Source organism: Microtus ochrogaster, unplaced genomic scaffold (genome assembly GCF_000317375.1).
Source record: "Microtus ochrogaster isolate Prairie Vole_2 unplaced genomic scaffold, MicOch1.0 UNK42, whole genome shotgun sequence".
Lineage (NCBI taxonomy): Eukaryota > Metazoa > Chordata > Mammalia > Rodentia > Cricetidae > Microtus > Microtus ochrogaster.
In genome coordinates this window covers 1,400,673-1,413,467 of record NW_004949140.1, presented here as the reverse complement: position 1 = coordinate 1,413,467, position 12,795 = coordinate 1,400,673, and the positions used below count along the sequence as shown (strand labels likewise).

Here is a 12,795-nt window from a genome sequence, read left to right as displayed (position 1 = left end):
TAGCCGCCTGGGACCTAGGGGCTTGCTGGGTGGGAGCAAGGTCCTGCAGTCTTTAGGGAAGCAGAGGAGCCTTGGGGCATGGCACACAGTAGTCTTGGAGACATTTCATCACCCACCTCTGACCCCCTCCCGCCCCGTACACAAGAAAAAGAAGCAGCCTCATCTCGCCTCCCGGATGCGGCTGCACCAGCAACATCAGCTGCGGGCGGAGCCCGGGTGCTTGCCACTTCCCCCCTCTTCCCGCGTGACCCTCGCCCCCACCTCCAGTACTCCCTCCCCCTCCAGCAGACACACCCTCCTTCTTAGGCTGGTGGCTCCTCCGGCGGGGCCCCGGGAGGAGCCGAGGGAGCCTTGGGTTGAGCTAGGAAAAGCTTGAGAGAAAAGGAGGGAAAGAGGGAGGAGCGGCGCGAGGGAGGAGGAGCCGCGGGAGCTGGGCGCGGGGCGGCGAGGCGAGCTGAGATGTGGCCGGCCGGCCGGCGTGTAAACACAAGCAGCGGCACAGGCAGCAGCAGCGGCCGCGGCCGCCCGGGCCCGGGGCACTGAGCGCGCCCGCCAAGACCTGCCCGCCGCCGCTGCCATGGCCGAAGTGCGCAAATTCACCAAGCGGCTGAGTAAGCCCGGCACGGCAGCCGAGCTCCGCCAGAGCGTGTCGGAGGCCGTGCGGGGATCCGTGGTGTTGGTAAGTGGCTGAGCGACTGGGAGTCCCTGTGTGTGGGGGAGGTGGGGGGGGGCACGCGCTCGTGCCGAGAGCGGCGCAGTGGCTTCCCGCGCGCGCGCTGGGGACGGCGGGCCGGACAGACGCCTGGGCGGCAGCCCGGTGCACTAAGAACTCTCTTTCTCTCTGTGTGTTCTAGTTAAGTTTTCTCTCTGGCGACTGGCTGCCTTGTGGTGGGAGTCCCCGGCTCCTGGGGACAGCGCTCTGGTTGTCCCACCAGCATGCGCCGGGCTTGAAGCTGGAGAGAAAAGCGGGTCGCGGACAGCTGCGGATGGAGCGCGGGTTCCCACCCTGGGCGGGGGCGGCTAAGAGCTGCAGAGCGCACCTCCCACTCCCCCGGACCCCGCACAAAGAGCTGGGGGCGAGGACACGAGGAGATCTGGATCCTCTTGGGAGGGCACCTGGGGCAGCCTAGGCGGAAGGATGCGATGAGCCTCTTGCACAGACGCACTCGAGTGCGGATACACATTGAACACACACACACACACACACACACACACACACACGCACACACACACAACCCCACCCAAAAAGCTCGGGGCGCCCGAGCCCTGGCGGGTGGTGTGGACAGAGGAAGCACAGTGACTTCCTCCTGCTACTGGGGAGAGAGAGGGCGGTGGTGAATATTGAGGGGTACTGCCAAAGACAGAGGGAGGGGATTAGAAACAACGGGGTTCTGAGCCTGAGTGGGCTTTGGGTCGGTCGCCTCTGAGAGAGGATAGTCTCTGAGACTTGCTAGAGCTTGGAGGCAAGAGGATGGGGGAAAGGTGGGGTGTGCCTGTGTTAGGATGAAGAACCTAGAACCAGACGCCTACCGCAGAGGACTGGGGTTGTCTTGGCGGCGGGCAGGGCTGGGGGATGGGGATTGGAGCACATTCTGACCCCCCTGGGAACCCTTCCAGCACACCCTCAGCCCTGTTCAGATTGTCTAAATCTGGAGGGAAGCCGTGGGTGGTAAAAGGGCACTTGCTTCTTCGATTTTAAAGACCCTCATTGCCATTTTTTTTGGGGGGGACTAGGGATAAAACCTTTTAAATAAGCTGTGGACTGGTTCATTAGCGGGCGTTTTGTTACTCCGTTTTGCGGGAGATTTGCTGGCTTTTGTCTCATTCCACTCCTATATTATTTTGTGTCATTTGCTGTGTTTTAAATCTCGCCAGTTAAGAGAGGGCTTTTTTGTTAGCACAACTTATCCGGGGAAGGGAACCTCGAAGCTTTCCCTTGTAATTTTTTATGTTGATCTTGTAGAATCAGCAATAAAACCAACATTAAAGCAAGGCAAGGGGCCTGATCCTAGCAGTGGGGAAAGTTGACAGTAGTGGGAGTTCTGGAGGAGGATCAAAGGTAAAATATGTACCTTTGAGATAAAAATCGGATTTCTAATAGCTGCAACTGTGCAGAGCCAAGTGACTTTAAAGAAATCTCTTTGTCGTGGCTGGACCCTTGAAGTTTAATCCTGCTGTTTGGTGAAGCTAAACCCAGACCTTTAATGTTGTTTTAATGGATTTGGCTTATTGTATATTTCACTCGGATTTTGGAGCGAGAACCTGTTGAGGTCAGATGAGACCCTCACTTGTCATCACAGCCAGTTAGAGAGGACCACAAGCTGTGTGCAAGGCATTTATTTCTACCGGGCCATCTTCTCCGAAGCTTATTAGCAAATGATCCAGACAGCCTAGCACAAGGATGGCTTTTCTAAAATCGTAAAGAAAGAAAAGCTTCCCGGAGCAGTGGTGTCTGGTCACAGACCACAGTATGTGAAAGGAGAGGGCAGATGGACAGATGGTAGCAAGAGAATAAATGGGACACAAGCAACCTCTGCTGGGATTTGACCAGCATTTGACTAGCTTCCTGCAACAGTAGAAAGTTAACATTCTTTCTCAGGTTTTAGGCTTTAAAAAGAATTTCAGTTTTGAGACAGGGTGTCCCGACTGTAGCCCAGGCTGGCCTGGAAGTCTAGCCTTGAGCTTGGTGGTAGTCATCCTGCTTCAGCTTACTGAGTACTAGGATTAGGGACGTGTGCCTCCAACAATTTTTGTGCAGCCCAGGTGCAATGGTTTCGCCGTTCTTGACAAAGCTGGGGGGAGTAATTCTATAACAGAGAAAGACTCTTCTTGTTGCTACAGCCAGGGGCCAGAGGTTCCTGGTCAGCTGGCCTCACTTTTATGTCAGGGGGTGTTGAGGGGTGCGAGCTATTCATTTCTGTAGCATGTGTTTTGTATTAAGATTTGGGGACTTGGGAGAGCAGTTTCTAGTGATGTAGATCAACATCGATCGAGCCCTTACTCTGTGCAAGGCCTGGTGTTAGACGCTTCATTGTTATAAATGAATAAACATGACCCGTTCTTCACTTATTTTCATTAGTTCCAGCTTAGGGTGTGTGTGTGTGTAAGATACTAATCAGTCTTAGGGTTTCCTAGGGTTCTCAATAGTGCTCTTTGTTAATTAACAAATAAATAGCTTTAAATAATCCACGCCCGCTCATGTATTCCTTCTCTTCCTATATTTCTTTTTTTTTTTTTTGTTGTTTTTTACTTCACAGAACTGTTAACCAGAGATAGGAAAACCATGGGTGATGGGAGAGGCAAACGGCCATGTTGCAGCTGCTGTCAACTTCTGGTTCAGTTCTGCTGTAAGCCCCAAGTGTTTATTGAGAGACAGCTGAGGTGGGATTTAAACTTGCTACCCTAAACCCAAGACAGTGGCAGGGTTTCAGCATAAGTTGGAGTCATTAGCACAGCGGGTCATGCTTTCCTCTCATGGAAGTCTTGACAGAACTTGGAAGCCCTACCAAGCTGAACAAATATACACTATTTCCTGTTTAGTTTTTTTTTTTTTTACAGTTACACCCTTGTTGGCATGTCCATAACATCATTGAGTTTTGCTCACTGTTCAAAAAATTCAGAGGCTTGGGCCTTGGCTATATATAGCATGCCATTATTAGTACTTCCATGAATCTATTAACTATGCAGTGAAACAGGCAGAGAAAGAGAGACTGTTTCATGGCTGCATGTTCCTGTGAGTTCAGCATTTTTATGAAGGTCAATTTTAAATCAGGGAAAGGGATAATTACTGAATTGCCATTGACCAGGATTTCTCAAGAGAGCTTTGGGAGGAGCGTCACGATATCCCGCCAGTGAGCACTGGGGCTATTGGACAATGGTCACATACATACATGTTTAATGTGCCTTGTTCCAATTGTCTTTTTGTTATACTTCAGGTTCTAGTCCGTGGTGCCTGGAAGGGACCAAAGACATTTCAGAAACCTGCTGTATCCCTTAGGAGGTGTTTAAATGGTGCTTGCTACTTACCATCAGCAAAAGGTTGTTAGATATTACCAGTCGTAGCCCCTTGAGGCAAGGGAATTTGGGCAGGTCCTTTGACTGGTATCAAGGGATTTCGGGAGAGGAGCTCTCCAGAGTTGAGAAAGACTGACAAGGGTCGGCAGCTGTTGACTCCTCCACCCTGCCACTCAGCACTACCTTTGAGCAGAATGGTTGTCATGCTTGCCTTTAGGCAAGCCCTGAGAAACCCAGCAGCTCCTCTGTTCCCTCTTCCCGGGGAGGGTGGGGGGTGGTGATTTGGAACGTACTTAATATAGGACAAAACTCACAGCTGCATCTGCAAGGACGTGACAGCTTCCACTGTGGAATAAAGTCTATTTCAACTTGGGCTTTCCCCCTTAGATGCTGGGGGCAGAAGTCGGGACCCTGGATCAGGCTAGGCATTATTCTACTGGCTGGCCACACTCCTAGTCCTGCTTGGGTGTTTGCTTGTTTCTCAAGACTTTAAGTCATGATGCTCCTGCCTCAGCTTCCTGGATGCTAGGGTTTTATTTACCTGGCCTCAATTTTGGCTTCTTGAGCATGCCTTTCCAGTTCTAGGTCTTAGCTCAGTTCCCACTGAGCTGAGAGTGAGAGAGGTGAGCTATTCCCTTGGCTCCTGACCACATCCCTTCTCATTCTTCTTTCCGGTAGCTTCTCTTGGTTGGAAGGGTTCTGGGAGACCCATTCCTCTAAGGTTTGTTCAGAACACCAACTCAGTTTGTTATAAAACCAGAGGAGCAACTCACTGGAGCAACTGATAGAATCTCCCTGCTCTTTTTGGTGTGTGTGTGTGTATGCATGTGTACGCAGGTGTCCTCACCTCTGTGCACCCATGCGGAAACCAGAGAACTTGGGTGCCCTGTTCGAGAGGGGACTTGTCCCTTAATTCCCTCGAATCCAGGTCTCTCACTGACTGGAACTGGCCATTCTTTGGCCAGACTGATCTGCCTTCCTGTCTCTGCACCCTGTTCCCACCTACTATGCCCACGGCCACACCTGGCTTTTTGACGTGGTGCTGGGAAATCCAAACCCAGGTCCTCCTACTTGCCCAGCAAGCGTTCGTACATTTCGCTGTCCCCCCAGGGCTGGCATTTGGTGTCTAAGCTTGACGTGTCAAACCCATTCTGCAGGTTGAGTCTTTCCCTGTCCTGATCATCAGCAATCTTTCCTTAAACTTTTATTGCTTTACCACTTGAACATGCATAGTCATTGCAGAAAAAATTTGAAAAGAAAAAGATTGAAGCTTCACCATCTCATTGCTCAGAAGGAACTCTGTTAATAGTCTGCTGTATGTATTTTACTTACATATATATATATGAAATTTCAGTTTTGTTATCATGTGGTTACACTGAGCCATCTCACCTGTCCCTAAATAACTCTTCCTTTACCCCTAGCTTATTAACATTCGCTCATGTCTGTCAACATCCCCTTAAGCATGCTTAATAAGATTGCCAACAATTATATTAGGAGTTTTTCGTAGATAAATCGATTTTAGATTTAATTTTATTGGAGTGTGTGTATTGTGCATGCACGTGCATACGGGCATTTGCATCACAGTGCCTGCGTGGGGTGGGGTCAGAGGCCAGTTTTCAGGAGGTGCTTTTCTCCTGCTCTGTTAAGGAAGGCCTCTTTTGTTTTTGCTGAGCTGTACACTCCAGGCTAACTGGCCCAGGAGCTTCTAGGCAATTCCCTTGTCTCAGCCTCCCATCTCTCAGTGGGGGTGCTGGAATGACAGGTGAAGGCCCCTGCACCTGGCTTCTCTCCTGTGTGCGGTCCAGGGATAGGTCATCATGCTTCCTCTGCAGGCACGTTCACCTGCTCAGCTAGCTCCCTGGCCCGGTGCTTTCTAGTCTTCTGCAGCCATAATCATGAGCTGTCCTCCACTGTCTTAGATACCTTTAGATTTTGACTTTTTTTTATTTTTTTATTTTATTTTTTTTTTTTAGATAGTGTCTTTTTGTGTAGGCGAGACTGGGCTTTTAATGTTAATCCTTGTGCCTTAGCCTCCTGGGATGACAGGTGTGTGCTACTCTGCCTGACACGTCTACGTCTAAATGTAACTGACGGATGGTGTCGCACGCCTTTAATCCCAGCACTCACGAGGCAGAGGCAGGCGGATCTCTGTGACTACGAGGTCAGCCTGGTACAGAGAGAGTTCCAGGCCAGCCAGGGCTAACACACAGACAAACCCTTTCTGGAAAAAACAAAAATAATAATAATAAACAAATAAAAATAAAAAATCAATTCCTAAATTGCCCTTGACACAGCTTCTTAGTAACCACATCCACATGTGACTACTGTATTAGACAGTGCTAAACATAGCATTTCCATCACTGCAGTCGGTTAACACTGGTCCAGACATCTTAGAGAGGATCATTTCAAATGTGCTAGATTTTGCCCATAGATTAAATTTCTAGCTATCAAATTGCCTGTTCAAAGTCCATATGCATTTTTAGGGTTGAAAATTTCTCTTAAGGGGGGCTCAGAGGTTAAGAGCATTGCCTGCTCTTCCAAAGGTCCTGAGTTCAATTCCCAGCAACCACATGGTGGCTCACAGCCATCTGTAATGAGGTCTGGTGCCCTCTTCTGGCCTGCAGGCATACATGTAGACAGAATATTGTGTACATAATAAATAAATAAAAAAAATTAAAAAAAAGAAAATTTCTCTTAGGGGTGGGGATGCCAGGCCTTGAGGTCCATCTTTAGCACCATAAACAATGCTTGGTAAATAAGCCGAACCAAACCAAACCAAACCAAACAGCGCTGTAAACGACACTGCAGAAAGTTGCTCCAGCTTCTCCCGCCATAGCCAGTGAGCCTACATTTCTCTGCTCCCATGTTGACGCTGCTTAAGGCTCTTCAGCTCGGTAATCTGATAAACTCTTAATTTGTGTATATCTTTCATTACTGTTGAAACTGAATAAAGAGTGTCTCCTATGTTGATGGCCCATCCATATTTCTTCTGTTAAGGCCAGGGAACCTTGACCCAGACTCTTTTCCTTCTTTGGATTCTTGAAATAACCATCTTCACCCTTCCCAGTTCTGTTTGGCTGCGGCAAGGGTGGGACCGCGCGGTCATATTCCTTTAAGTCTCCTCCCGGTGATTCTGATGCACCCAGAAATGCTAATCTAGGCCACTCATCTCTTCAAGGCAAGAATGTCCCTTAGATACATCTCTGAAAAATGCTTGTTTGGGTTCTCCTGAGCCCCCTCTTCACGTTAGAAGGCTGTGTTGGAAAACTTAAGCCAAAATTCACTCTTCTGAGTTCTTGGCTGATCTGCACCAAACTCCACTATTTGGAGCAACATGGAATGTTTGCTTCCTCTTTCACACGACAACCTTTGACATGTGGGGACCACCGCTATGCCATTTGAAACTGCACTCTTCTCAAGGCCGGAGAACCTTCATTGCTTTCCTTCATTTCCCACACGACTTGGTTTCACGATTCTTCATATCGTGGTCATTCTGTTTGACTCTGATCCAAGTGTTCAATGTCCTCCTAAATAGCAGCAGCAGAGCACCAGGACTAGAGGCAGGCCTGGGGCCTGGTCCCAAGTCTGCCTTCTGTTGCCACTTGCATTGTGAATGAAGGCAGGTAACCTTGTCTGTGAAATGGGGACAGACAAAAGTAGCTCCCTTGTGAGGAGTAAAGAAATAATGTATGAAAATGGCTGGCGTATACACGTGGTTCATAGGGTTTTAAAATGAAGGTCGAGGGAGAGGCAGTTTTCCTGGTAAGTTGACCACGTTCCAGTGGAAGACCACACATTCAAGAACATCTGGGCAGCCCAAAGTGGTCTTAAAGGGTTTAAAGTGAAAAGGACACAAAGTTGAGTGGGTAGGGACAGGAGTATAGATCTGGGAAGAGTTGGGGGAGGGGATGAACATGGTCAAAGAACATTATATGAAGCCCTCAAAGTACTAAAAAAAAGAAAACTAAGACAAATTGAAAGATAAATAAAGAGAAGGTTGGGAGGGGGAATGCCTCAGTGTCTGCTACAGAATGTTCCCTACTTATTCTGGGTCTGAGTCCATCACATGGTGCCTGGAATGCAGTAAGCAGACAGTTTACATTTTGTGTATCTTGGGAGAAGAGCCTGGAGGCAGGAGACTAGTGAAAATATAGAGTCCAGGAGAGTGATAACAGCGGGTTTAACCAACAAAGGCCTTAGCTGAGGCAGTGAGGATGGAGATAGAGACAGTTCAGTGATAACATCTATAGCGTTAGGTGATTGTGGAAGGGAGCAAGGGGGAAGGGAAACAAAGGGGAGGAAGAGAGAGGTGGAGTCAAGCTAAAGTTGAGGTTTTTACAGCTCGGGGGAGCAGAAGGAAGGTGATGGAGGAAGGGCAGAGCAAACGAGCAAGCTCTGTTTGAGAAAACTGAGGGCAAGGCCAGGTTTGGTGAGAACATTCTAAGGGGAGGCTGAGCAAGGAGAGCTGTGTTTTGGCAGAAGCCTGGGGTTCTTGAGGGCAGAGAGGAAAGTGTTCCAAGTGGAATCAGGAAAGGGAGGAATAGCCAGGAAAGGACCAGGGCTCAGGGACAGAGATGAGATTGTAGGTGTGATTAGCTGGTGGAAGAGGCTTGCCCCTCTGGGGGTGATTAGGAAAGAGAAGGCAGGGTGGGGAAGAATAACCTGGAGGCTAGCTCTAGACTTCCCATTAAAATGATAGTAGAAGTCCACACATACACACACACACACACACACACACACACACACACACACACTGGTGGGGTGGTGAGAGCTTGTTTTAGTAGTTGGCTTTAGCAGATCATGGGAACAAGGAACTAGCCAGATTTTTCTGGGTGCCCAGGGAGGCTAATGTACTAGTCTCCCCTTAAGGGACTCCCGATTCAGACATGAAGATAGGATACCCAGTAATAACTGATGTAGAGAAGAAAGAAAGCAGTGAGGATGCCATGGCTATGGTAATGCCTTCTAGTTTCACCTGGTTCATCCTGTCCCCCTTGTCCCCCTCACCAGTACTTCGTGATTTGTTAAGACCTTAGTAGTAGTCCCTTCTGGTCTTAACAAGGCCAAAGAGGCTTTTACTAATGACCACTGTTAATCTCTGTGGTTTTGTCTGTAGAGTTCCCTTCCCCTATGCTTTCTGGAAAAGAGTTAACAGTAAGAGTTAGCGGTGACTTGTAATGGTGAGAAATTTGCCGAGCTCACCTTGGCATTCCCTGGCTTGACCTCTGTGGCCCCACACAGTGGTTGTTACCACGCAAAAATTCCACACACCTGCTTTTAAATTCATGAATTTAACATCTTAAAATTGTTATTGCGCTGTGTGTGCGGCATGCACACATGATGTGTCTGTGAAGGTCAGATAGCTTGCTGGAGTTGTTTCTTTCCTTCTACCCTGTGAGTTTCTGGGATTAAACTCAGGTCAGCAGGCTTTGGTGTAGTTTGCTTAACCTGCTGAGCCATCTTGCTACCCTACTCTTGCTTTTAAAAAATATTTAACTTTGAAGTCGTTTTGAGAACTTCATACTTGAGCAGCGTGTCGACGTAACTGCTATGCCTGTTAACTCTCCAAGTCCTCCCATTTTCCCCCAAATTCTTTACCTCTTCTTTAATTATTGCACACAGACAGACAGACAGACACACACACACACAGACATACAACCTACGGAGTACATTTAGTGTTAGAACTTATTACAGAGGATTGATTCACCTGCCGGATTTTTTTCCCTCCTGAGATACAGAATCATCAAGAAGATATGCTGAAAAATGTATTATAGTCTCTAAATTTTATTTACCACTGAAACCGGAAACCACGGGAGGGAGGGAGCTCAAGCAGTTCCTCCTTTCTTATGGTTTTTGTTTAGTTTTATGCTTTGTCAATCTTAAGGGTCCTTTTAGAATAAGTTTCTCCTTGGGATTTAGAGCTCATAATTTCCTATAGATTTTGCCAGGAGGGCGGAAGAATTCCAGGCTAATATTGGTCTGCTATTTGTATCAGCCTGGAGCCAGATGCCGTTTTGATTCTTTGCACAGCCCCACCCCGGAGGCTTCCTGAGCAGAGAGACTGGAGTCGGGCAAAGGGACCATCGTCTTGCTAAGCTGCTACTGCCTCTAAGCCCATGATTGTTAGAGCTCCGGGTGAGAGTTTTGGGAGCACACCACAGACGTGCTCAGAGTTCAGCCCAACTGCTTGCTGGCGAGCTGACATTAGGCTAGTGCATGTAGAACACATCAGTGAGAACATATGATCTGCATGAGTGTTGTGTCGGGGGAGATAGCTTGGTCAGTAACATGCTTAGATGAGGACATGACCTTGATCCCCAGAACCCACGGGAGAAAAGTCAGGTGTGGAGGTGCACCCTTGTCTCGACAGTTCCAGGGAGGTAGAGACAGGTGGCTCAGGGCCTACTTAGTGAGCTCTAGGCCAGGAAGAGACAGTTGAGAGGGAGGGAGGGAAGAAGGGAGGGAGGGAGGGAGGGAGGGAAGAAGGACGGGAGGGAGGGAGGAAAAGACAGACTATGAAAATGAACCCGAGAAACCACAACCCTGCCTGTTCTTTGGCCTCCATATGCATGTTCACACATGCGCATTCTCACCTCCCTGTATACACCTGTGCATATGCACATATGCACAGATTCACAGAAAGCGTGCCTTGTTGCTTCTCACATCATCCCAGGCTTTATGTCCTTTTCTGTGGTGTCGGAGATAGAAAGGGCCTCATAGATGCTAAACTCGCGTACTCCCTCTGAGCTCCAGCCATCACCCTAATGTCCTGTCCTAGTCTGCTAGTCAGGTTTAGTAATAGCAGGCTGGCTTTGTTAAGGGGGGGCATATCCAGCTTCCCGGTCAAGTCAGCCTGGAAAACACGGCAATCATTCGAGCTCCACGTGGTTTCTCTATTGTTCGTCCACAACCTTGCACAATCACACCTAATTTTTGCTCTGAATGATTTCCTGTGATTCTTGGCTACTTGAGTTTTTATTGCCCATGGAGTTTATCATGGCCAGGAAGTTTCTCCCCTCTTTCCTGACAGCTCCCGTTGGACCGTAAATGTTTCAAGGTGGTGAAAAGGGTTAGGAGGAGATGTTTAGGGTCTTCCGTGTCCCCGCCATATTGTTTTCTTTAGTGACTGGCCAGATTTTACTGGTCAAGATGCAGCTGGAGATATTTTGAAGTCCCTGGACAGAGTATCTTTATCTGAAGCATTTCAGTGCATTATGACAGAAGTCCAGCAAGTTCCTTTGCATGGAATGTTTTTCAGATGATTGCCTTATATTTCCATAGCCTCATTAAAAGTAATGATTTGATTTTATGTGTATGGATATTTTGCCTACACGCGCATGCATATACCCTGGAACTGGAGTTATGGACAGTTGTGAGCCACTATGTGGTTGCTGGGACTCGAACCCAGGTCCCCTAGAGGAGCAGCCAGCGCTCTCAAGTGCTGAGTGATTGCTTCAGCCCCATTAGGGCCCCAGTTTTAAGAAGCGTTCAAAAGACTGTTATGTCTGTGATGTCATGAGGTTACGGGTCACTGTTAAACACATTCCATGTTGTCATCACTCTAAATGGAGAAACAGGCCTGGTTTCTGGTGAGACAGCCACAGGCCGTCTGTCATTTCCAAGTGACTGGGCAGGTAATGAACTCCAGGTTTCTCTGTGCAACCATGTGAAAAAGCACCCGTGGCGTGCCTACCGGATTACACAAGCAAGCAGGGGAAAGAAACTTTTCTTGTGTGGCTTGCTGATGGCTTATGGGAAGCCATATTTATTTCCAAACAAGCTTGCTTTCTTTAGTGGGAAGATAGAACTTAAGGGCAAGATTAATTTTTGAAATTTGGTGAACTGCTTTTAGTTTGCTGTTCTTCATTTCTTTACTGTTTGAATAAATATACAGAAAAAGAACACTCTAGAACTTTATCCCTGCGAAGGTACCTGGGATCGTTTTCATGGAACTCCTTTTAGGTTACCACTATCCAAAAACAACATAATATATATTTCTTTCCATGCCTTTTCTATGAGTAGTTTAGTTTTCTCCCTTGAGAAATGGCCAGCTTTATGCCTTACAAGGCCTGTTGTCGCAGTGTTCCCGAACACATGGCACACTTCTGTTGGCACGACCAGTTTTTTTTCATAGGTTAGCGAGTTCCCAGTGCACCAAATGACTACCTAGAGACCTGAAGGAAGGAATGCCACCTTCTGAGGTGTCTATCTGACTATCAAGAAATGGCTGACATCCATGGAGACTCGGCATCAACTGTTGTGTAAACTGCACTGAATTGTTCTTTAAGATCTCACAGGGGCCAGTGGTTCTCATTTGGGCCCATTGGAGAGCTTATGACACACTCCACCGCTCCGGAAGAGAAGACTGCTCTCCTTTCAAACTTGCATCCAGGAGACTTGTTCTGTCACTTCTAGTGACTGACCTGACTGCTCACAGAGGAAGTGGGCCACAGTCTGTCCTTCCAAATACTCTGTCAGAATTCTCACTAATAACGCCAAAGTGTCGCCAGAGTGAATTCGATAAGTTTTCTAATCTATACCCACACGCGCTGTCTCCTTGCAGAATTATCGCCCTCCTTCCCTTCTCTACTTAGAGTCCAGCCTTGCTCCAATACTGGAAGCATCAAGAGTTTCTCACGTTCTGTGTTCAGGTCCTAGGTTTCAAGTTGTCTAAGCTGCTGGTTGTACCCTGTATGTTTGTGTGTATTTGTTTGTTTGCTTCTATTTATTTCTCCATCCATTCACTTGGAACAGGGTCTCATGTAGCCTAGGCTGACCTCA

The 12,795-nt window shown here is 47.9% G+C and overlaps 1 protein-coding gene across 1 annotated transcript in view; it reads left to right on the top strand.

Moving 5' to 3' along the window:
* The first annotated feature begins 327 nt into the window (after positions 1–327).
* Positions 328–12,795, top strand: part of Dock11 (dedicator of cytokinesis 11) — a 196,672-nt gene continuing 184,204 nt past the window's right edge. The window contains exon 1 of the mRNA XM_026790137.1: positions 328–679. Within this exon, the coding sequence (XP_026645938.1) occupies positions 578–679 (102 nt within the window). The 5' untranslated portion in view covers positions 328–577. The remainder of the gene's footprint in view (positions 680–12,795) is intronic.